Source organism: Phalacrocorax aristotelis, chromosome 3, assembly GCF_949628215.1.
Source record: "Phalacrocorax aristotelis chromosome 3, bGulAri2.1, whole genome shotgun sequence".
Classification (NCBI taxonomy): Eukaryota; Metazoa; Chordata; class Aves; order Suliformes; family Phalacrocoracidae; genus Phalacrocorax; species Phalacrocorax aristotelis.
The window spans coordinates 27751348-27776791 of record NC_134278.1 but is presented as its reverse complement, the minus strand read 5'-3'; the positions used below and the strand labels follow the sequence as shown (position 1 = coordinate 27776791).

Sequence of the window (25444 nt, the reverse complement as noted above, 5' to 3'; positions counted from 1 at the left end):
CCCTGTTTGTGCAAATGCTGCTACACGGCAGCGCCCAGAAGAAAGCAAGTATGTTGCAGGAACTGTCCGATTAGTTAAAGCTGCCTAAAATGACACAGCATGTAGATGAGTCAGTATGTCGTCCAAACTTCATTGAGTTTTCCTCCTATATGTGACAAAAACTGAATGTGCATTGGGGAGGCTGTAATTTGTCTGTTTCTGACCATGCAGTCACAGGGCATGGGCTGATGCTGCCAAGCTTTATTGTACCCTCTTTCCCTCCTGGCTTTGGTGAAGATAGAGATAATAGTCTGCTAACTCTGCTTTGATAAATGTATTTTCCTGATTATGTTTGGTAAAACTACAAACTAATCACAACAGAAAATTTGGAAAAAGACAGGCTAAAAGTTTTATTTAAAATATTCTTTTTTTTAATTTTTCACATAGCTTAGCATAATATCATAGAATCATAGAATATCTCAAGTTGGAAGGGACCTTTAAGGTCATGAAGTTCTGGCTGCTGTTTGCAGGCGCAGAGGAAGTAAGGAGCAAGCGTGAATCCCATTTCCCTCTGCTGGTGCAGTGCTGGGATGGATTTACCATCCCTTAGCTCTTCCCTGCACATCCTGACCCAGCTCCTACCGCTCCAGCAGCAGAAGTTTGGTATGAGGACCCCGACTTCTCTCTCGTAGCAGCCAGCAGTGCTCTCAAGGGCAGAGAAAAAAGCAGTGAGCACTTCTATGGACTACCATAGAGATAACTTTCTCTGCTTCTCTTAAAAAACCTGGAGATAGAAAGTACATGATCAGCAGTAATGAATTTTAGCTTTTGTCAATGTCAGTGGAGGGGTCCTGGGCTGATATTAATGGTGGCCTCTCCATGGTAGGAATAAGGCACTTGGGCAAGTATTTTCTGTAAGTAATTTCAAGTCCATTTCTGTTGCCTGTGCTGTAATTACGGTGTTGACAAGATACAGAAGTTTGGTCCCTGGAGTTGTTGGTTTGGCATTTCTTTTGACTGTTAAAAGAGCAGTGCTATATTATTATTTTCTTTCATATAAATTGAACGCTGGATAATTCCTGGAATTGTCATTGGCTGGTTTCTTAAGTCTTGGGTTTATCCTTTTAATTATGGTTTCTATTATTAAGTCTATTTTGGACTACTAAACAGTTATGTAACTTTGTACTTATAATGAGGTTCTCAAGTTCAGTATCTCATATTTTTCAGGTTTTGTCGTAAATGAACTACAGAAGGACTGTCACAAATAGATGGAAAAATCGATCTGTTGAGGGAATACAATTTGATTCTGCACGTCAGATAAACTTGTTTTGCTAATTATTTTACTGATTCTTTTTAACAATTATAAGTTGGAGCATGGTTTTTACCAAAAGAAATCTTGCTTTGATGTGATAGTTTCATTACTTTAATGTCTTTCAAGATTAAAGACGTACATTGAAGGCTGCTGTAGCATTCACTAGTGAAGGATGGAAATTCTTCACTGTGAGAAGTGAAGCATATGATTCCTGCCCTGTAATTCCCTCCTGTCCCTCCCCACACTGATGCCTGATAGCTTGTGAAGGTTTTCCCAATATTATTTCTTTTACTAGTGGAGCGAGAGTGAGTTTAGATATGCCTGTCATGCGAGGCCAGGGCTGCACAGTGAACAGCAGCTCTCTCTGGGTGGGTGGGTGAGGCTGGGGCCAGGAGGAACTTGCAAACATTTCTTCTTTCTTGCTCTGCCTTTTTTCCTTTGGGACTTCTGTGTTGCAGAGTTTTAAGACAACTTGATAAGAGCTGACCAGTGAGGCTGTATGAGGGGTGTGCCGTTAGTTTTTGCCTGTTGTTTAAAACACATACATGAAGAGATGAATACAAACGAATGATAGAAGGGCAACACAGAACCGAAAAATTCAGGGGACAGCACATTTCTGCTGGGTGTGTGAGTGGAGCACACCACAGCATATCGCCTTGAATTTTCCTTTCCTTACCTCTAGTTCCCCTGTACCCTCCTCAGCTCCTATTTGCAGTGGTTTTGACATGACCTTTCCCCACTGCTCCTAAACCAGGCTCCCTGACACTCTCTGTTCTCCAGGGCAGCCAGTAAATGCTGCTTTCATATGTAGCTCTCCCACGGTGAAGTGTTAGTGTTTCTGTGGAGCACCTGCTTCCCTGGGGGCTTCCCTGCAGCCCCCTGCTCTCCCCACCCAGCCAGCTCCGAGCATCTTCCTCTTCCCTCTAGCTTCTCTCGTTCCTGCCAGCCTGGGGGGTTCATCCCTGAAGGTAGCAGTGGGTAAATGTTTATGGAAGGATGAGCAGAGATGAAAGGGCATGGTGCAATTTAAGGAAGCCGTTAATGGCTTCTGCAGGGCTTGGGGAAAGGAGAGCTGCGCCAACGACCAGGATCCCAGTGTCCCCACCTGACCTGAAGCGCCTATGCTTATGGCATGGAGCACATACAAGTTTTGTGTTGCAGGGAGTGTGTTGTTAAAATAATTTTGTAGATTTAGTGTGCTGTTTTATTAAAAAAAAAGTGCAATATTAATGGTAACAGTCCCTGTGCTCTTTTTAGTGAAGACTGATGAAGACTGAAATTAGTTGATGTACCCTTGTGATATTTTCCTCAGTCATCTTTTTCACATCTATTCCTTATCAATTTTTTGGACCTTTTTCTTTTGGGGTTGTTGGTGGGAGGAATCTATAGGATTTCATTGTTCGGACCAGCATTGTGGTTTTTTGATATGTATCAGGTCTCTGCATGGTAGTCTGTCTTTTTTCTTTTTTTTCAGTTGTAGGCTGACATTTTTCTGATATTTTTCCAATATTCTCAAAGAATGCAGTTTAATTCCTGCATAGATTTAATTTCATTTGTTATTCTTTGGTATCACTCAATTTGGCCTCACGAGAGATGTGTTTTACCCTTCAGTGAACACTTGCTATGGAAAAGGCTGAAGGTAATTTAAAAATGTGAATCTTACAAACCATCAAGTCTGAAATAATCAATGTAAATTGTCCACTTCTACTATGGTAAGATTTTTTCATGTATTACATGCCTATTACTTATACACTTAATTTCATAGTTTAAACAGATCTTTTTTTCAAATAGCTGGGACAAGAAACTGCCACTTAATCTATTTAAATGAAGTTAACATCCCAGTATTTGTGTAGCATCATTGGACCAGCGCATCTTATGTCCTATCCCGTAGACTCCCAAGGGCTTCATCTGGTTTTTCACCCATTCTGACACAAGATAATATGAATAACAAAGTATGGTGTTACCTTGCAATTATCTGTAATCTGAAGGTGAACTTTAATAACATAGTTACATTTTTGCATTATTAGTTTTGGAGGATTATATTAGGTAGGAGTAGCATTTCCTGGAAATTGACTTTTGTGCCTTTCTTGGGGTTGTTTGTGGAGATAATTTTTTTTTTTTGTCTTAATGGAATGAGTGCTTTATAAGCAGTGGGAAAAGCAAAGCAGCTGACTGAAAAGCCAGAGTAAGTCAACTTACTGATTTTGTGGCAAATACAGATCACAAATACACCAGAAATTAACCTGACATTGAAATTACTACCTCTCTGATTGTTATTGTCTTGCCCCCACAACTCAGTAATCCCTTTTTCCCATATCATTTCCCTAAAAACATCATGTCAGGTATATACATCTGTCGTGGTTTAGCCGGCAGCTCAGCCCCACACAGCCGCTCGCTCCCTCCCCCACCGGTAGGTGGGGGAGAGAATCAGAAGGGTAACGCTCGTGGGTTGGGATAAAAACAGTTTAATAATTAAAATTAAAAGAAACAACAACAGAAATGCAATGTAAAGGAGAACAACGAGAGGCACAAAGCCCCGGGGGAGGGGGGAAGGGGGAACGAACTGCCGAAACAAACCACACGTGCCGCAGCCGCCCACCACTCCCGAGCCACAACTGCCCCCCCCTTCATATACTGGCCATGGTGTCACGTGGTACGGAATGAACCTGCCATTGGCCAGTCGGGGTCAGCCGCCCCCGCCATGGCCCCGCCCCTCCCAGCCCCCCCCGCCACGCGGCAGAGCGCGGGAAGCTGGAAAGGCAGCCGCCCCGCCACGGTGAGGAGAATTAACCCCCAATCAGCCAAAACTAGCACAACATCTTTAGAGAGAAAGGTCTATGTTTAATTGTTGTAGAATTTTATTGCAGATAACAGCTTACTGGCTGCTCGGTATGTTACAGTGATTAAATGGCATTATCTTCAATTTATTTCCTTGACGAGTCTTGGAAAAGAAAACGGTTACTTTTTTCCATTTAGCTATTCCTTCTCCTATGAGGCACTTGCAATAGGCATGCTGAATTGTGTTTTGGGGTGTTTTTGGAGAATAGTATTTTCCAGCACTACAGAAGTTTCAGAACATCTGCCAGTCCCTTATTACTGGTGGTGTGGTGGACACCTTGTCTACCCAGAAGAGTTCAAAATTAAAGATTAGCAATATAAAAAGGAAAAATACACACAGCTTTCATCCTCACCCCCCCAAATATATTGACTTTAAATTTTGTTGTGTAATAAATACTTTCATTTATATTTGACCTTCTAGGTGAGTGTGTAGGTCATTTTGGAGTGGGCATATGTAAAGGTTTATGACTAGAAGAAAAAGATATGAAAAGGGAAGGAATCTTGGCCTTATTCAAGGAAGGCATTTAAATTCTAGGAAAGGGGCTGAAAACAGCACCAAGAATGTTAGTGATAAACTAGTGTGTAATAGATAAAGACTAACATGACTGACAAAGGAAAGCCTGTAGAGAGAAGAGGAATATTTAGTCTCCTGGCTAGATGTAAAATACTGAAATTAGTGACGCTGAAGGGTAGTGTAATGACTTGGCCCTGAACTGCTACTGAAAATTAGTCCTGAATTTAGCTGCTTTTTTTTTTTTTTAATGGTTTAGAGATTTTCTCATAAATATGGGAAAATTTAAAAGCAGTAGGTTTGTTGGCCCATTATTGAGCAGTGCAAAGACAATGTTGTTCTGAAAGCAAACCAGATAACTCTGTTTAAAAAAAAACAGCTTAAGTTAAAATACACAAAGATAGATTTAAGGTATTGTAGAATTCTATCCTCTGTTATATTTATAACGTGATTAAACAAATCTCTGCTTACATGAACATGTACCACTTCACATAGTTTAGTAGAAATCAAAGGGTCACAGAATGGTTGAGGTTGAAAGGGACCTCTGAAGGTCATCTGGTCCAAATCTTAGAGCCAGTTGCCCAGGACCATGTCCAGAAGGCTTTTGAGTATCTCCAAGGATTGAAACTCCTCAGCCTCTCTAGGCAACCCATGCTAGTTTTCAGTCACAAATGCATGCACTTCCTCAGACCAGCAGTTAATATTCCCCTTTTCTGTCAGGGTGTTCATGTTCTGTATAAAATGTGTGGATAAAATGTAGTTGGAAAAATTGCATTTTGCATTGGAGGATAAGAAGACAGAATACAAAAGAGATTCGGTATAATTTTTTCTTTTTCAGAGTCTTGAAATGGATGTCTCTGATACAGTACTCCAAATATGTATCTTTTCCCATTTTAATTCTATCTTTTTGCAGTAAACATAAGTAATAAATATGGCTTTATTTAAGTGAATTTGTCAAATAATATTTATAACAGCAACATGAGACCAAAACTGCATGTTTCCTTTAGGACCCTTTTGGGGATATAAGTCAGAGACCATGATAACAAATGAGACAGGTGTGTGGGTTGAGACTGAAGTAACAGCTCCCCACCAGTACCTGATACATAAACACTTGCCATATTTTTGAGCAGTAGCTGTCAAGTCTTTGGATAATGGCTGCAGAGTGGGATAGTGGTTGGACAAGTGGGACTGGGAATGGGAATATAACCTACTTATGTATGTACCTAGCAGGAGACGTATATAAATGTGCCTTGGGGAAAACTGAGCTTCCACAGGAAGGCTGGTAAGTGTTGTTGAGTTTAGAATCTCCAGTTTGGGCTTATATGCCTGATGGACACTTTTTGGGTGTGTGGTCCATTGCAGGCTGGCCTTATATCTGGGCTTGTAGATTCAACTCAAAGTTGTTCCTCATGCACAGGTTTTAAAACACAGAAGTTTGGATTTATTTTGTAATATAATAACACTGTATTTTCTTTTCATTTCTTCCCCATCTAGTTTAATCTCAAGACTTTGAAAATACAATACACATGGCACAGATTGTAGCATTTTTTCAGATGCTATTAATTCTGCTACTTCGTGATTACATCTCAGCTGAAGATGGGGAAACAAGAGCAAGTAAGTCTTAATTTTTATATTTCGGGTAAGGGAAACCTCAAGGCATGCCTTGAATTTATAGTATTCATTTTCAGGTCCACATATACACTTCTGTTGATGGCAATTTTTTTCCAGTATAATTTTCCTAGTGAAAATCCTATAATATACAATAAGTAACTAAAATATCTTATTCCTTCTTTAGGAAGGGAATATCTTTATTTCTTTTTGTGTCTTGGAGGTGCCAAGGGGGCAGATGGAACTCTAAAGCTCCAGTCTTGATTTAAACTTCTTTTGAGTATTTGTATCTTCATTTCTTCAAAGTCATGTTTTGAATAGCTTAATGTTGTAAGAAACTAAATAAGAAAAGTAAAGGTTCTGTGAGAGGAAGGTGAGATAACCCCAGCTCTGGGACAGACCTTCTCGCATATTCTGCAAAACTAGCATCTCAAGCCCCACCAAACCAAGTTTTATATTCTAAATCTGGTTTATGGAAAACAAAAAGTTAAAGCAAGGTAGCTTTTTGAAAGACAAAGTGGCTGAATAAAGAGTGTGGAAAACGTTCCTCTGGCCAGAAGGGTACTTTCAGGGTGGGTCTTCTTCCTCCAGTTTTGTTCTCAATCGAGCAGTTTTCAGTAATTTACAACAAACTCCATTAAATTCCCTTCAGGCTCTAGAAAGTCATATATTTTTTTCAGTCTACCTGCTCTAAGCTGGGCCTGCTTTCAGCAGGGTCCAATGATGTCCAAAGTCCTTTCCAACTGAAATTACCCTGTGATTCATATCCCTGGACCACAGAATGTTGTACTCTGCTTGCCCCTTACTCCTTTTCCCAATGTCTTTTCACCACCACCTGCATTGCAAAAGCATCTCTCCAGCAGAGTGTGCTCAATTGCTTTCAAGGAAAGTGAAATCTTGACCTGACCAGAAGTGTCCATAGGCAGATGTTAGGACAAGGCAAAACTGTTGTTCCTGTGGTGGAGCTGCAGTCTTTCACAAAACAGAAAGCATGGTAATACACAGCAACCCCCATGAGCCCATGTGGCATGGGATCAAAATAATCTCTCCTGGTTTTGGCCATCTCCTTGGCACCTTCTGTCAATTATCTAAGCTCTTTCACAGTCAATGGAAGGTGATTCTTTCCTCTAGAGAGTTTCCCTCCATCTAAGGATGTGCATATAAGATGGATAGGACTGTCCTATAGAAATCCTTGTGTCAGTCCATGGCCTGTAGCTGGCAATTCAGTTTAAAAGCTCCATTTATAAGTGACTACAACTAGGAGAGCTGAATCATGCCTAAGTCATAATGCAGTTACATTATATTTGTTAAATGCTTATGTGTTCCTATATTCTGAAGGTTGAGCTTGTTCACTGAGCATTTTTCTTCTGCTAAAATCAGAATATCACAGAATCACAGAATGGTAGAGGTTGGAAGGGACCTCTGGAGATCATCTCGTCCAACCCCCCTGCTTGAGCAGGCACACCCAGAGCAGGGGGCACAGGAACACATCCAGGCGGGTTTCGAATGCCTGCAGGGAAGGAGACTCCGCAACCTCCCTGGGCAACCTGTGCCACTGCTCTGTCACCCTCACAGGAAAGAAGTTTTTTCTCGTATTGAGGTGGAACTTCCTGTGTTCCAACTTGTGCCTGTTGCCTCTTGTCCTGTTGTTGGGCACCACTGAAAAGAGGCCGGTCCCATCCTCTTGACACCCACCCTTCAGATATTTATAAGTATTGATGAAATCCCCCCTCAGTCTTCTCTTCTCCAGGCTGCACAAACCCAAGTCTCTCAGCCTTTCCTCATAAGGGAGATGCTCCAGTGCCCTGATCACCTTGGTAGCTCTCTGCTGGACTTGCTCAAGCAGCTCCCCATCCTTCTTAAACTGGGGACCCCAAAACTGGACACAGTACTCCAGATGAATATGCTACCAGCAATATTCAGTTGAGACTCAGGATTTTATAATAACTAGTTTTATAAGTTCCATGCAGCAGTGTCAGCGGATTTGTAAAAGGATTCGATACTACTGCTGAATTCTGCAGTATTCAGACTATAGCCTTCCTCTGCAGTGTGCTTGGTTTGCTAACAGAAATGAATTTTTATGTTTATCATCTCTGCAGATGAAGAGGTATGGAGAAAACCAAAACATATTCCTCTCTGCTGATTGCATCAAATGCAATTGCCAGCTAAGGATATGAATTCCAGAATTTTTCATAGTCACTTCTGGTGATAATGTAAAAAATGGAAAACGGTATCATTTTCAGATACCAGGTTGGATCTGCATGGCTTACAGAAACAATCTTGTTTTCTCTGATAAACTCAGCTGATTTTTAAAGAATGGAATGTATTTGTCAATAAAGATTATAATACAAACAGTAATTGATGTGAAAAATATTTCTTTTGGGAGAAGAAAGTGGAAGAGTTCATGAAAATATTTGTTTTAATTTTTATTCTTTTTTTAGGTTGCAGAACTGCTCCAGCGGATTTAGTTTTTATCTTAGATGGCTCTTACAGTGTTGGCCCAGAAAACTTTGAAATAATCAAAAGCTGGCTTGTCAATATTACAAGAAATTTTGACATAGGGCCAAAGTTTATTCAAGTTGGAGTTGTCCAGTACAGCGATTACCCTGTACTTGAAATTCCCCTTGGAACTCATGAATCCACCGAGAATCTCATCAGGGAAATGGAGTCCATACACTATTTGGGAGGAAATACAAGAACAGGAAGAGCTATTCAGTTTGCCTTTGACCATCTTTTTGCAAAATCTTCAAGGTTTTTAACAAAAATAGCAGTTGTTCTCACTGATGGGAAGTCCCAAGATGAAGTCAAAGACGTAGCAGCAGAAGCAAGGAAAAATAAAATCACCTTGTTTGCTATTGGTGTTGGCTCAGAAATTGAGGAAGATGAACTCAAAGCTATTGCTAACAAGCCTTCATCAACTTATGTATTTTATGTTGAAGATTATATTGCAATATCAAGAATTAAAGAAGTTATAAAACAGAAGCTCTGTGAAGGTAAGTTATTGATTATCAAATACTTTAGGTGTGCAGAATGTAGCTTTGCACCCATATTTCTTTATTTCACAAACAGAATGCATGATCAACATAACCTAAGGCACCTGATAATCTTTTCTGTGGTCTTCTTTCATTTTGATCTTGTTTCTGGAAAATACTCCCAAAATTTTATTTTCTCCATTAAACAAAGAGGTATATTTCGGAAACAGATGGTGCTTTATCACAGTATGCGTTTAATTTCAGTATGTAGCATGTTGCCTTAAGCCCCCAAATTTTGCATCGATGAAGTTCAGAAACCCTAAAATACTTGAGCAATCCTCATAGTGCTGAGAATGTAGGGCTTACTTTATCCTTTTCCTAGGTGTGGCTGATACCTACTATCTAGCATTTCTTCTTGACAGTGGAGAGGGTAGCCTATCATTACAAACTGGAGTTCTTCCACCAGTATGTGTTGAAAAACACAGAAGGACTCTTGGCAAAAGTGCCTGGAATTGTAACAAGCTATTAGGATCTTCTTTAGAAGGATTTTATAGAAGAATTAGGCAAGACCAACATTGTAAAATGACTTTTTAGCTTTAGAATGCTACCAGCATTACTGCACTGAGTTTTCTGGTACCTTTGTAAAACAATGGCTTTCGCATTTATATAAAAAAGGATAGCAAATTGTTTCTATTGCTCAGAAGGACTCTGTTAAACAGTGACTATTTTTCAGTGCTATTTTGTACATGTTTTATTACCAAGAATTGATGCAACTCATATTTAAGTTGTACCATATTTCTGCACTTAGTAAGAATGAAAAGTAGTTTTCATGTGCTCTCACTTTGAGTATGGACTTCATTTCAAGAATATGGTGATACTTATGTTGAGGATAATAGTGTTTATTTCTTGACACACTTATGAAAATCATAATAATTCCTTGTGGCTGATGTAGTGAGGTGGTCAGTCCAAAAATTAAATCCGCTAAGTGCAGCTAAATTCTTTAATAAAACTTCACACAGGGAGAAATTGCCCAAAATAAACACAATATTTTCTTTAACTAAAGTTTAGAAGAAGTGACATTATATGTCATCAAGGTGGATTTTCTGCTTTCAGAATTAAGTTAACTGGCATCCCTTAAAGTTCAGGTGCAATATTTAACATGACTCTTTCAGCAGCAATCTGCGAATATTGACTATGTATACAAAAGTGTGCTTACTGTTTTACTTTAAGTGACCCTTTGCTTCCACTCTTGTATGTTGTGCTCTTCCCTCGCGTTAGCATTGAGATGCTTCTCTCAAAGAGGGATCAGAGCCTGTTGGCAGCCTCATTTCTAACTGCAATGTCTTTAGCAGGTGAACTGAAAGACTAGGAAACTGGAAATTTTAGACCTGAGTGGTGGATTATTTTATTCATGTTGTTAAGATTCACTTTGACTCTGGGTGAGGAAGTTCCATGAGGGCAAAGCAGCAATGATTTGGCTGTGATCAACCACATGAAACTGCCCGAAAATTTTGCAATTCTCTCTTGATTGTCTTGGTTTTGATGTCTAAAAAAATGCTAGTCTTTACACTATGGTGTTTTAAACTTCATTATTATGTGAACATAGATATAAGAACATAGGGGAAGTATTTCCTTTCTGTAGAAAAGAGGCTGAGTTTTGGTGGTTCATGTAGCAGGTACAAACAACCTTGCAGATGGAGGGGTTTTGGGAAATCTAGTTTTTGTTTTACAGTACGGGAGGGTAAAAAAACCTGCTGAATCTGTCATCCAGAAAGGACAACATGGCTAAAAGAGTCCCCAGATATTTAAAGAATATTTAATATTTATTCTGGAAGTCAAATGTTCCTGTAGTATTAATATTCTCAAGCAAAAATACAGAAAAGATTGTGTTTCAGGAATGCATTTAAAAACAATAGTGCAGACCTCAGAAGTATGTCTGGAGGATGCTAAGGAAAGTTCCTTTGTGCTAGATAATGGGATTTAACATCAAAAAGTTATTTCATGCTTCAGGAAGGAAAAATAAAGTCTCTGAAAAAATGTATAAAAACACTAAAAGGGAACAAGATTTCAGTACAGGCTAGGGAGGTGCTGTGACTGGTACTATGGACTAGAAACACAACCCTGTTTCCCGTGCAAGACAGTTCTTAATTTTGCCACTGACTTCTGCATCCTCTGTAATGGCTCATTTAGTTATCTAAATAGTCCTGACAGAAGATGATCTAGAAAACCCAAAAAAGATCTACCTTACTGGGAATGTTTTTATGTAGTTCTTCAATGTGCCATTGGAAATAAAGAATAGTTTCTCAATGTGTATTTTACACATGCTTAATTCGTATTGGCTTGGTTTGGAAGAGTTACTTTGGCATTGATCCAGAATAATGGCCCTCTCACATAAAGTTACACTATTTCTGCATTTATTTTTGGATTTCACACCAAATTTCTAATACTGTAACTGATAAGAGATTCTTGTGTTCATTTTCTTATCACTGTATATGGTTACCTGTAATCTGTATTAATGGCAATATGATGGTTATTCAGCCTTGGAATAAATGAGTTTAGAAAACATTTCCAGGATAACAATGCACAGTGAAGAAACCTGAAAAAACAGTGTTATTACTCTTACTTAATACCGTAAGTATGTTGACTTAACTCCTGCATCTGTGCTTTGAGAAGAGTGAGAAGGAAAGTTAAGTTGTGTTGTGTAGGCAGAGAGTTCCTGCAATTCTTTCTTGTAGAACCAGACAGATAACTTTAATATATTTTTAATTTGGGAGCCAGGTGACATTTTGCTGTGGGGAGGAAAAGAAAACTAAGGGGAATGTACGTGGCTTCTTGCTGCTGCCCCAAGTACCTGTGGCATGTCCTTTCCCACCATAGAGAGTTTGTGCAGACACGTAGCTGAATTTTCTTAGAGGTTATATATCTTGCCTCCCCAGGAAGGGTATATATATAGTAGTACACCAGAATGGTGTACTACATATATATATATAGTACACCAGAATGGGGTAGCTTCTGACTGCCCTCAAGTTGGTTAAAAAGAGAAGCCGTGCAGGGTTGCTCATATGATAAAGAGAAGCCAGCCTAGACCTTGGAGCTGATAATTCCCTGGCACTGAAACATGAGTTTTCCAGCCTGTGGCTGGTCCAGATAGAGATGAGAGAACTCTCTGCTCCTTCTTTGGAACATATTCCTAACCTCTTCCCTTTCTATGAACTGATGCTTTTCTGAAGAAACAATAGGAAATGAATGATGAAAATGTATTTGTTGTAAATAGTTCAGCATAATTTTAATAACACAAAAACTTGTTTGCTTTCTTTTTATTGATTTATTACTCTAATACAATATTGGCTTTAGCATTAAATTTCACTCCGCTATCTCACCTTTTTTTTGGACAACTTAGATCCACTGCCTCGTATTATTTTTGTGTGAAGAGAGTTAAACAGACATAACATTCAGCTAACTTTAGTTCCCACAGAAAATATATCACACAATATTTGTCCAGTGAGAATAGCTTCAAGAAGATTTCAGTGTAACAGACAAAACAGACCAGAGTCCATTTCAAGCAAAAGAAGGTGAAAAAATAGTTGTAGATAATTCTACCTTTGTCCATTTTCAATCTGATTTTATAGCCGGGAGGGATGCTGGATTAATTCAAATTGTTAGTACATCATGGAAATTAGCATCTATAATTTTGTAGCATTTTGAAACCATACAATTTTAGAAATTAAATTCAGTATTTTTATTAGTCCGATGCTGTAATATCTTTTAACTTCAATTAGTGACAATTCAAAATATCATGTGAATGTAATTGTGGTAAAATATGACATCTCAGTATTCTCACTATGTCTTTGAGGATTCTGCATGTCACTTCTCTCATGTTATACTTAACTGGCAGTTCTCATTCTCTTATTTTTTGAAAGGCAGCTACAGAAAATAGGTAGGTGGGAGGTTACTTTTTGAAAGTTTTATGTCGTATTTTGAGCTATGTTTACATTTATTACTTTGCAGAATCTGTTTGTCCAACAAGAATTCCAGTGGCAGCTCGAGATGAAAAAGGATTTGACATTCTTGTAGGATTAGGTGTGAAGAAAAAGGTTAAAAAGAGAATTCAAATACCAACCACTAATGCAAAAGCTTATGAAGTAACCTCACGTGTTGACCTGTCAGAATTGACAAGGTATTTAAATTTATAAATACACTTTTACATTTAGTAAGAATTTTTTGTTTACTTAAAGTGAGAGAGACTTATTTTAAGATTTATACAAATATTCAAGTACTGTCTTTTTTTTACGCCTTTACCCCTTATTTAGGAATGTGTTTCCAGAAGGTCTGCCTCCATCCTATGTGTTTGTCTCCACTCAAAGATTTAAAGTAAAAAAGACGTGGGATTTGTGGAGAATTCTAAGTCTGGATAAGAGACCACAGATAGCAGTCACTATTAATGGAGAAGAGAAAACATTGTCATTCACTACGACAAGTTTAATAAATGGCACACAAGTTATTACTTTTGCTGCACCTCGTGTAAAGGTAAGGAGTAAGTCATCATCCTGCTAGAATACTCATTTAAGTACACATTATTCTTTTGCCTGTTATGTTTTTTTTAAAATGGGTGGTCTTATTTTTGGCTGCTTAGGCATTTAAAAATAGATGGAGGGTACTTTACCCATGTTTCCAGAGTGCCCACAGTGATCATCACTGTAAATGCTTTGCAGGTGTGTTCTACTCAGTAGTTTTCAGCAGGTAATTGTGAAGGTCGCAGAGACTTTTTTCACACAGCTCTTTGCCTAACATATGCTGGAAAGTATTTTCTGCCTGTGATACGGATACTAGAAAATGTGAACAGAAATAGTCCATTTTTAGAGAGAGCTTTTGTTAAGTGTCTAAATTCCTTGAAAATACATCATGACAGAAGTTACTTTCTTTTCCAGAAGAGTAAATAGCAGCTTTCAAAATGAGAGTTCAATCTGCATTTATCTAGTTCTCTGTTGAATAAAAATTCCTTTCAGCTACTTATTTTTCTCCCTGAAGGGACTCCCTCTTTGTGCAACCAATTTTATTGTCTTCTAGGGTAGTCTGAAGGTTCTCTTGCAATCTTGCTTCAGTAATTTCCAGTGAGGTATTCAACTCTTGTAAGAAAGATTATCTCGGTTGCAGGTGAGACAGAGGGAGGGAGATTGATTTTATAGCTCTTGCATTTATAGCAGTATAGGAATATGAAGCCCAGAAATTCCCATTCCTACCACAGGGAGTATTACTAAAGTGAACAAAGTGGGATGCGTCAGCAGACAAAGAGTGGGAAAGATTTACTGCTGGAGTGCTTAACGGCCAAGTGGGTTCAACTTTTCTGGGAAGCGATGGCCTGCATTCGAATCCTTACTCTAAATCAGGCTGAAGGAATTTAAGTATAAATCCTCAGATAAGGAAGGACTCCTATCCAACAGAAGGTCTTAACTACTAAGATTTTGCTAGGGAGAGGTATTTTATTCTTCTGTTATTGGATGGAGAATTTTACTGTTTCTTTCCAAATTTCTTCTGCCTTCTAATGACTAATTGTAGGGGATTTTTTTTTGTTTGTTTGTAAGAAGCAGTGTTAAACTTGATTTACTGGAAGTTGTTAGAAAATTCAGTTTCAAGTCAATTTGAAAATTTATATCTAATGGTTTCTGGCAGCTACAGTGACAAATCAGTCTTATTCCTGCAGTCTCAGGTATCCATGAACTTCACCATGAAAGGAAGACTTCTGCTTTTTTTCCTTTTGTGCTTCTCCATGCTTGTATTGCTATTATGGATAATAATAATTTTATGCCCTTTTTAGAGCTGTGTATCTCTAAACACACTATAAATGGCAGTATGCTTTTAATGAACCATTTTGTTTAATAAACCTTTATGACAATTTATCACTTTTACTCAGGAAAATAGAAATATTATATATTCTGACCTGTTGTTTATTTTATCTTGTAACAAGAGCCATTGTAAATAAATAAATAAAACCTGATCTACAACTGGAAATACAATAGAAACAGAGGTGCTATCTAAGGGTGAATACTATTAAGTGAAGTAAGCTTAATTTCTGTTTATGTCTACAAAAGGTAAAAAATATACATAACATACTGAAACATGTATGTTTCAGTTTACTTTTACATATACCAATTTAGTGTGGGATTACTCTGTATTAAATTTAGCTATATTAAAGATAAGCATCTAGTCTGGGCTAGGCTAAAGAGGTAGATTGATTTTGAAATTAATGGATAGGCTAAAGAAGGAGGCATTTCCTACCATGTTGAGTTTAATTTCTAAAGTAGGTGAGATGATAAATACTACTTTAAAGGTATCTCTCATTTTCTATTACTTGTAGAACTATACCATTTGTTTAAACTAAAACTTAAGCTTTAGAAACCTGAGGTTTTGTGAGGTGATGAATGTAATATTTGGTTTATTCATTGCAATATTGTGATTCTTTCTGCCAATATCATGTTGTCTTTAAGATTTTTTTTCATAATAGATTAAGTAGAAAGACTTTAAGTATCCTCAAGTACCCATTTGTTTTCACCATGATTTAAGATCTGAAGTGTTTGAGACACTATACCACTGCTGAAAAAAAAGTCCTTGGGCTTCATATATTTAAAAAATTCAAATATGAGCATGTTCAGAATCGTAGACTGAAAAAAAAGTCTATGTGAGTTATAAAATAGTTCTGAAATAGGGATTATTACTAAATATTATCTTCTCAATTGTAATATTACTTGGCAAATACTTTTTTGCTGATAGAGTTTATAATTTTTTGTATTACAAAACCTGGAACATTGATCATCAACACTTTAACAGTAGTTTAAGTGTTGAAATACAGGTTTTTTTGTTATTTAAATTTAAATTGAAGATACTTTGTTTTAAACTATTCTGTTTTCTTCACTTTTCTTAGCAATTGTTTGATGAAGGCTGGCATCAAATTCGTCTCTTAGTAACAGAAGACTTTGCAACTTTGTATATAGATGACCAAGAAATTGAAACGAAGCCATTACATCCTGTTTTAGGTATTTACATCAGTGGCCTAACCCAAATAGGAAAGTATTCTGGAAAGGAGGAAACTGTACAGGTAAGCATATGCTAAAACCACAATGATTCAGAAATTCTACTGCAGGTTAACATTGCATTGGCACCTTCTTTTTTCTTGAACTTGCTCTTCTAATTTATACTAGGCTGAAATTTAAATTTAAATAGTTAAGAGGGAACATTAATGGTCAGGAGGACTCAGCACAACTGATATATCCTGTTTGGTGGGTGCTTAATTGGTCTCACTGACTTCAGGAGGTATTTGTTTTTGCTGAAACACAAATGTAAAGCAACGTGGTCACCAGAATTTGGGAAACACTGTCTTAAAGCAAGGGATTTCCTCTGTGCTTGACACTTGCATATAATTTCCTTCCGTCAGTGTACGGGTTATGCTGGTAAAAGAGGGAGAGAACAAAATTTTAAGAAATTTCCTTTCTCATCACTAGCTGTCATGAAAGTACAGAGCGTATCAACTCTGTTTCTGTTGTACTGCAAATATTTGATACTCAAACTGCTGCTGTTTGATTCTGCTGTGCTGGAACGCCCACCTTCCCCCCGCCCCCGAAAACCAAGGTTCTCCTCTATCCTGAGGAACGTTGAAGGCCTTTTGCCTTCAGCTCTATGCAGACACCAAAAAGCTGGTTAAAATTTCAGACTGTGTAGGTAAAGGCTGTAGACCAGTGGTGAATACTATTACATTGACAGTGTTCCAGATGTTGGCTAAATAGATTGTTTCCTTGTATTTATAGCAATATGGTAATGACATTACTAATTAGGATGATAGTAATGGGAACAATGCTAAGAAATACTGATTTACATAAGTAGATGTTATTTTTATTTTGAAAGCTTTTTTCAGTACCCTAATTTCTTGATCCTTACTGCTTCTATTACAATATATTAAAGTGTTTTGCATCATCTTCATTAATTTTCTTCAGATGTCTTTACTCAGCTACTCCTGAATTTTGTGTATTTGTAGCCAGGCTTTAGTGCTATTATTATCATATTCTAAAAGTGTACATGGAAACTTGGATGATGCCCTGTGTGTGACTCAGCATTTCTGGTGGTAACATTGTCTGTATACTGAAGTACCCCCCTGAGAAAACTGCTGAATGTTTGTCACAGATTTCTGATAGGGCCTCAAGCACTTATTGCAAGGAAAGTAAAGATTTCAGAATTGTAATTGTCTCATGAGTTTTCTCTGTTGGTGCATGACTATCCTGTTTTTATAGTTTTGTGCATCCTAGGATTAGAGGGTGGTTCGTTGTTGTTGTTGTTGTATCTTGTTTTTTTCTCATAAGTCACTGCAGAAATGGGACTTTTACAGATTCCCAGTAATACAGTTTCTGAGTTAAAGAATGTTACTAGGAAGACATGTTATCTAAAATAAAAATGAAAACGGTTTAGGAATGTCGAATTGTAGAAGATCCTCTTCTGATAGTGGACTAGAAGAAAAGTAGAAAATCTGCCTCAGGTTGCAATTTTGCATTTCCAGATGATTTCTATAATGTGAAAAAAATGTTTCCTTTCTCCACTTTCTCAGACTGTGACACATTCTGCAAAGCATTAACAGTGAAACTTTGCCAGGATATTTTTATTTAAACTATGATTATAGAGGAATATTTGAATGAATCTGCATACCACCTTTCAGTGGAAAGGTACTTGGAAATCCTTTAAGAAAGAAATCAGTTGGAGTTGGATACGAAGTATGGTTCAAGAATGTTATTCAGAGATTCATTGGTGAATTTTCATTCTCTTTCTGTGCTCTGATTCAGAGGTTTTCTAGTGATATTTTGCAAGTGTTCTTGGTTTAATTAGGACGGCTGAAGTGCTTTCTGGTATAGCAGTGATAAACCTGTGCACATGCGTAAGTGTTGTGAATGGTAGATGTTTTAGATTTGAAAACACAGATTACTAGGCATGGTATTAACAGACTCCCATTTTCTGTGCTTTTTTCTCCAGCTGGTCCAATTTATAGTCCATAATTTCACATAAGTTTAACAGGGCTTTTCTCTCTTTGCAGTTGTGGTAGGTTATACTAGAAAAACTGACTTCAGTGGTTTCATTTTTCTGGAGTATTGCAACAGAGCAGAATGGCATAAGCTTTTTGCTTACCTGGTGCCAATGTTTTTATTGGTTGCTTTTTAAAGCTTTACATTATACAGCTAAACCCTAAACCAAAATCTTTCAAGTGTCAGGGATGCCTTCTGATGCTTCACAAAAACTTACTAATCTTACACACCTAGTAGAGACAGGTCAGCGTATAAACACCTTCCCAGGACTGTTAACATTAAAAGGAAAAGGTTGGTTTTGCCTGTGTTGCTGTTAACTTGTTTCCCTATGATGTTGGCAGCCAGTGTAATTCGTGCTGTGCGTGTTTGGATTTATTGCCAAGGATTAGGGGTGGTCATTTCTATTATGTTAGAAAAGAAAATCTTGGATTGGTTATTTTTCTTTAAATAATTCTGTTACAGAACGTTTAATTGGTTGCACATATTAATCATTATGAGTAGCCTGACTACAAACGTTCCTTCATCTTTAATTTTTAACCATAGTGGACACACAGATATTCTATTTTCTCTTGCTTTTTAGTAATATGTTAATTTTTTAAACTTGTGGATGATATAATTTAAGAAAAGTATAGTTTAACTTAATTTCAGACTATTAACACTTTCACTAAAAGAAAGTCTTTTATGTTTTGAACTATAGTTTGATATACAAAAACTGCGAATCTACTGTGACCCAGAGCAAAATAATCGAGAGACAGTCTGTGAGATCCCAGGATTTGTGAGTATGATAGATGAACTTTTGAGGAATACGTTGCATTTTTTATAAATCACTGTTTAAAGCTGACTCAGTGCGAGCAAATGCTTGTTACCTGTGCAATATCACGTGACCCAGAGCTTGTCTGTTCTCAGCCTTGTTTTTGCACAAACATCTTTTAAAAGATTTTTTAAGTTTAGATATCTGATGGTGGAAATTTGTCAGCATTATAGAAGAATCTCAGAATCTTCTGTTACAATTTAAGATTTTAAACGTTATAAATCAATAAAATTACTAGGTTACAGCAGTGTAAAATACTTTAAATATTACTTTTTATCTTATCTGATATAATTACTACATGTCAGGTCATTTAATCTCTGAAATTCTTGTACATAACCAACAAACCTATATTTTTAAATCACCTTTTCCTGTCAGAAGTATCTATGCTGACGTCTGTGTTAAATATCCCATTAACTGAAATGTTGCCAAGATTTCATGAAGTGTGTTGCAGATAAGACGAGATGATTCCTGTACCCAATTAGGAAGCTTATGGGGATCCTTTGACCTTCTCTTTGCCCTGTTACTCACAGTTAATTATGCAATGAAATGTAAAACACATGCAAACAAATTTGGGAACCATTCATGACACAGTTTGAGGCAGATTTTCAAAAGCATTCAGCTCTGATCTCAGCATATAAGCAAGAGATTGTTTTATATGTACAGGTTCCTTTAAAACATCCTCCTTAGTTTGGTGTCTAAAACAAACTGAGCTAAAGATGATTGGACACCAGCGTCTTACTGCGTAAACCCATATTCGTTGTGTTGCGATTTGGTTTAGCATTAGGACCGTTTTGCCAGTTTGACATTAGAACCTGTGAATCTTTGACATCCAGGTATTTTATTTTATGTCAGACTTGCACAAACCCCCAGCTAGTCTATTTTTCTTTTACTTATTTGGGGCCAGTGTGTCTGTTGCAATCAGTACCTTTACAAGGGCTTTTTCAAAACTCACAGCTTTCCTTTAAGCAACGAGTAGGTGGCTGGATTATTAGCTGTTCTGAAATCTGACTCTGTGTGTCAAAAACTAATGCGTTCAGGAACACTTTTGCAAAGTTAGCTTTAAATCCTGAAGTAAATTTAGTATTTGGCTATTTAACTGCACCACATACCTTTTTGCTCTTTACAAAATAGAAGTAGGATATGAAAAGTAAACAAATGAAAAAAAATTTATGCATAAAGAAAGGAAACACTAAAAAATCAGTCATATCTTGTTTTGTCTGCGATTTGGCAGGAAGTCCAAGCAAAAAGATTGCTTTTTGCCAGTTTAGTTTCACTTGCTGTTGTTGTGAATTAAGTTTGGACTTTACCCATGAAATTCTGGACTCCTTCAGAAAACAAAAATGTTGAATGATCTCCAAGGAGGAGTATGTGGTTTGTGGTTGTATTCTGTCAGAGTGTGGTTGTGTCAGAGCTCCTGAGCTAAGCAGGGGCTGTATATACTAATTACAGCCTGAATTCATCCCCTTTCCCAAAGATACCTAGCTGCATAGTAATTTTAAGCTCCCTGTGTGATCCAAGGATAAAGATAACCTTCTCTAGAGGTTGTCTAAGATAACAACTGTATACAGAGGAAGCTGTCTCTCTCCACAGATGTTTTATGAAGTCTGTGGTGACTGTGTGCATTAGAAAATTCTTGTACACAGTGCAGCTAACAGTGGCTACTAAACCATTAAGACAATTTCATTGTTGGTATGCTGAACTGTTTGGGGATGGATTGTTCCATGGTGTTGCAGATAGTGCAAAACTCAATTCAACTGATAGCAGAGTCTAATGCAGTCACACAGGAAAGGAAGAAAAAGCCAGCCTTCCCTCTCTGCTGCTCTGTGTTTTCCCAGATGCTGGATTCAGGCAGAGATCAGAGATTTTAGAAATATTTGGGTACATTCTCTGACATGAATGAATAAGCAGAGGATTTTTTTTATGAGAAGTTACTCCTGACAAAAGGTTTGACCCAAATTTAAAAATGTAGTGTGTAAATATTTAGACGGTTCAGTATTAATTCTGGTTTTGCCCTTGCCTTTTAAAAATTGCCAGTGGTAGCTCCTGTTGAAAGACCCTTAAACACAATGGACTAGAAGTTCATATGTATTGATAACAGCTGCATATAAGTCTGAGAAGGTCTAAAATTTTGAATTGTAATTCCTTGACAGTTACAGCCCTAGATTTGTGATTAGTTTTGGTAGTGTTTAAAAATGAATGGATTTTGCTTACTACAAATACTGCTGTACTCTTAAGACGTGTTTCTTCTCGTTTCAGAATGGAGAGGTAGGCTCAATCCTAAACTGCTCAAATTCAGTTTAAGGTAGTATTTGACTTTATATAAACTTGTTATTATTCTAGGGAATATACACTTTGTTTTGAAAAGTGGACAGAGGTTTGCTAAGCTTAAAAGTGCTGGATTTCCATTAATTGCATTCTAGTCAATAGACAAATTAAAAATCAGTTTTCTGAAGAAACCCACATTTGTTAGAATAAATGGCCTGATTTTTTTTCCCCCGGTTCAATTCAGTTGCTCTTATTTGCAGGGCTGGCTGCTGTTGCAAAGTGAATGGGGATATGCACAGTTAGGTAGTTGTCACCTGCATCACACTAATGGGAGCTCCCTGAAGGGGAGCTTGTTTGAAGGCTTAATATGATAGCTTCCCTAACCATCCTCGTAACTCCACTTGGTACCATTGCAAAGGAAATGTGGATTTGTATTTTGATCAATCATTTGACCCTGATAAGGAATTCTATTCAGAGAACATTGTAAAAAGTCTGCCTTATTTTAGAAATACAGGTAAAATGTTACAGAAACTGGTCTAGATAATAAATACAAAACCTCCTTTTTGGTATCTTGCGTTCTTAAATTTTGCCTTTCCATAGCTCTAAGAACTTGCTGGGTGGAAAAGAATTCATTGACTCTAATGTCAGCATATAGATTTGGTACAGATGCACCTAAATTTTGGATGTCCAACCTTGGGCAAATGGATTTGATCTAGTAGCTCTCCCCTTGCCTGCCTTGGTAAAACACTGAGGTTTCACATGGTCTCAACGGTGGGAAGTAAATACCTCCAAAAAAAAAAAGTCTCTGGAGGGTGATGTGGTCTGCCAAGGTTTAGTGTTTACCAGTGTTTGTATAGGGAACATAGTTTGGAGGATGTCACCTAATGGTCTTTGGAGGGTGGGCACCCTGGGGGCCAGGCCTTGTGCCTTGTAGGAGTTGGCGGTAGCAGCTCTGCCTTTCCTCAGGTAGCTTTGTAGTTGGGACACATCCCCAGGAGGTAGGAGACTTGGGCTTTACATTCTTTTCAGGCTTGCTACACACCATAGCATGCCCATTGATTGTGGCCATCATGCTATACGTATTTATTAGATTATTTTTCCAAACTTTAATTAAATAGTTATATTTGATAACTGATCACACTTCAAATGATGAATATCAATTAGTTTAGGAGAAGAGTTTTGCGTGTTGCCAAATACAGAATTATCAAACTGTATGACAAAATATTTGTGGAAAGCAAATAGAGTTTCAGATATCGGCCCAGTATTGGTACTTAATTTTTTATTTTTTTTTTTTTTGGGTAAAATGATGAATTCGTGCATGCAAAGTAGTTGGAGGGCAATATTCAGGTAAGCAGAAGTTCCAGCTGAGCAGAGGAGTGAAAGCCAGGACCTATGCAACTTCAGGAAAATCAACTTCATATAATGTTATGATACATTTGTTGAATGCTTTTGGCATGTGTATTGATGGCTGATTTCACTCTTGGTAGTGCATGAATGGTCCTAGTGATGTAGGCTCAACGCCTGCCCCCTGCATATGCCCACCAGGAAAACAAGGACCTCCAGGCCCCAAAGTAAGTTTCCATTCTGTCTTATTGAGTGTGCAATACTTTTTTTTTTTCTCTTTTTTTTTTTCATAAATCTTATGTGGGCCAGTCATAGTCAGGCAGATTAAAAAAGTAGGAGACAAGTTCTCCTAGTTATGGTTTCCAGTGCATGAGTGTAGTGATTAGGATCCTCAAGGCCAGGTTTTGATGCCATAACTCCTCATAACACAAATATACCTTTTATTTTTTAAGGAAAATGCTCATGGGTGTAATATTGTGTCTCCCTCCTACTCTTCAGCAAATGATCTTGCATTATTAATTGTTTGAGAATGAAATGGTTTGCTAATAAAAATCTTTTAATGGAGAGGTTTTTTTCCTTCTTTGTTAAAGAATGGACTAGATGCTTGCTTACTGGGAGAGTTCCACCTTAGCTGTTCTGATGACCTCTCTTCAGTGCTGGTGAAGGATTAAAATGAGAAGCAGACTTGAGTCTGGGATGTCCAACATGGCAAACTCAGATCCCTAGTATTTTGCTGTAGTGCCTTTCTCAATAACTGTGTTAAGCAGTGCTTCCAGAGTTACGAGCTTACCTTATAAAGGTAGACAAGAAAACACCAAAGTGCTTGTCTTTCATTAAGCAAATTATTAAAAAAACTCTACTCTTATTACATAAGGGGTTAACAGTTGCTGCAGCTGCCTCAAGTCAAAGGACTTTTTACTACAATGGTTAAGGGTTTCTAATCAGGGAGTTGGAATCCACAAGATGGAGGTCGTTATTATTTCATGTAATAGAACGTTTGTGGTCTTTTACCTTTTCCCCCCTTCTTCAGCATAATAGAGAAAAAAGAGATAGAAAAGAAAGTACTTATCTTTAAAGAAAAATTGAAAGCAACATCCTGTGAAGTATGAAGGAGTATGATATGTAAGAATTAGTGTGACCTATACAATTTTATTTAGGTCCCTGCTTCAAGTGCAATCTTTCAGTTGCACTGCAGTATAATATTTGTTTGGGGCTAACAGAATACTACAGGTGACAAGATGACCCCTAACTCAAAACACTGCAGAAAGAGTGAAAAGGAAGCCCGTTTAAAAGTGTATAGGTAATCTTAGTTACAGCATTGAGTAACTTTTGAATACTGGACTTTGGAGCTGTATAGATTTAAACTCAATTTTGTGTTTGTGATGTTAATGGAGTACAATATAATTAAATTAAAAAATTTAAAAATAGAAGTAAATGATATTTTAACCTTTTCAGGTTAAAGGCATCAAATTTCATAGATTAGGTAGTATGCTAGAAAGCAAATTTATTTTTGCTCAAATCTCAAACCTGGACTTCTTAATTTGGGCAATAATAATTCTGGATAACCTATTATTAATTTAGCAAATTATAACTGTTATGCTTTTCTAAAGAGGCATTATTCTATATCCTTTCCCATTTAGTTGAAAACAAATCTGCACTTATAATTGCCCCACAGGTCTGTTGATGGTTCAGGCTGAAGAAAGCAGTATCTGCTTAATGCTTCTGTAGAAGTAAAATGTTTTTATCAATTAAGTCATATTGGATTTTGCTGGGCTCGAATCACAGAATCACAGAATGGCAGGGGTTGGAAGGGACCTCTGGAGATCATCTTGTCCAACCCCCCTGCTTGAGCAGGGACACCCAGAGCAGGGGGCACAGGACCGCATCCAGGTGGGTTTCGAATGCCTGCAGGGAAGGAGACTCTACACCCTCTCTGGGCAGCCTCTTCCACTGCTCTGTCACCCTCACAGGAAAGAAGTTTTTTCTCGTATTGAGGTGGAACTTCCTGTGTTCCAACTTGTGCCTGTTGCCTCTTGTCCTGTTGTTGGGCACCACTGAAAAGAGGCCGGTCCCATCCTCTTGACACCCACCCTTCAGATATTTATAAGTATTGATGAAATCCCCCCTCAGTCTTCTCTTCTCCAGGCTGCACAAACCCAAGTCTCTCAGCCTTTCCTCATAAGGGAGATGCTCCAGTGCCCTGATCACCTTGGTAGCTCTCTGCTGGACTTGCTCAAGCAGCTCCCCATCCTTCTTAAACTGGGGACCCCAAAACTGGACACAGTACTCCAGATGTGGCCTCACCAGGGTGGAGTAGAGGGGGAGGATAACCTCCCTTGACCGGCCACCCTCCTTTTAATGCATCCCAGGATACTGTCTGGGTCTCGCTGAATGGCAGCACAGCCTTCTGGTGTATCAGCCACTCCTCCCAGCTTGGTATCATCTGCAAACTTGCTGAGGGGACACTCTTATCTCATCGTCCGGGTCATTGATGAATATGCTGAACAGGACTGGAGCCAGCACAGGCCCCTGGGGAACACCACTAGTGACAGGCCTCCATGCAGACTCTGCCCTGTTGATCACAACCCTCTGAGCTCTGCCATTCAGCCAGTTCTCTGTCCATCTCACTGTCCTCTCATCCAGCCCACACTTCCTTAGCTTGTCTATGAGGATTTTATGGCAGACAGTGTCAAATGCTTTACTGAAGTCAAGAAATCAAATGTGTTAGTAAAATAAACAGAGAAC

The 25444-nt window shown here is 38.0% G+C and overlaps 1 protein-coding gene across 1 annotated transcript in view; it reads left to right on the top strand.

The window, feature by feature from the left end:
* Window positions 1-25444, top strand: part of COL21A1 (collagen type XXI alpha 1 chain) — a 114253-nt gene that overhangs the window by 25025 nt on the left and 63784 nt on the right. The window contains exons 2-8 of the mRNA XM_075087005.1: window positions 6135-6254; window positions 8690-9241; window positions 13229-13397; window positions 13531-13747; window positions 16140-16313; window positions 18977-19054; window positions 22843-22926. Of these exons, the coding sequence (XP_074943106.1) occupies window positions 6167-6254; window positions 8690-9241; window positions 13229-13397; window positions 13531-13747; window positions 16140-16313; window positions 18977-19054; window positions 22843-22926 (1362 nt within the window). The 5' untranslated portion in view covers window positions 6135-6166. The remainder of the gene's footprint in view (window positions 1-6134; window positions 6255-8689; window positions 9242-13228; window positions 13398-13530; window positions 13748-16139; window positions 16314-18976; window positions 19055-22842; window positions 22927-25444) is intronic.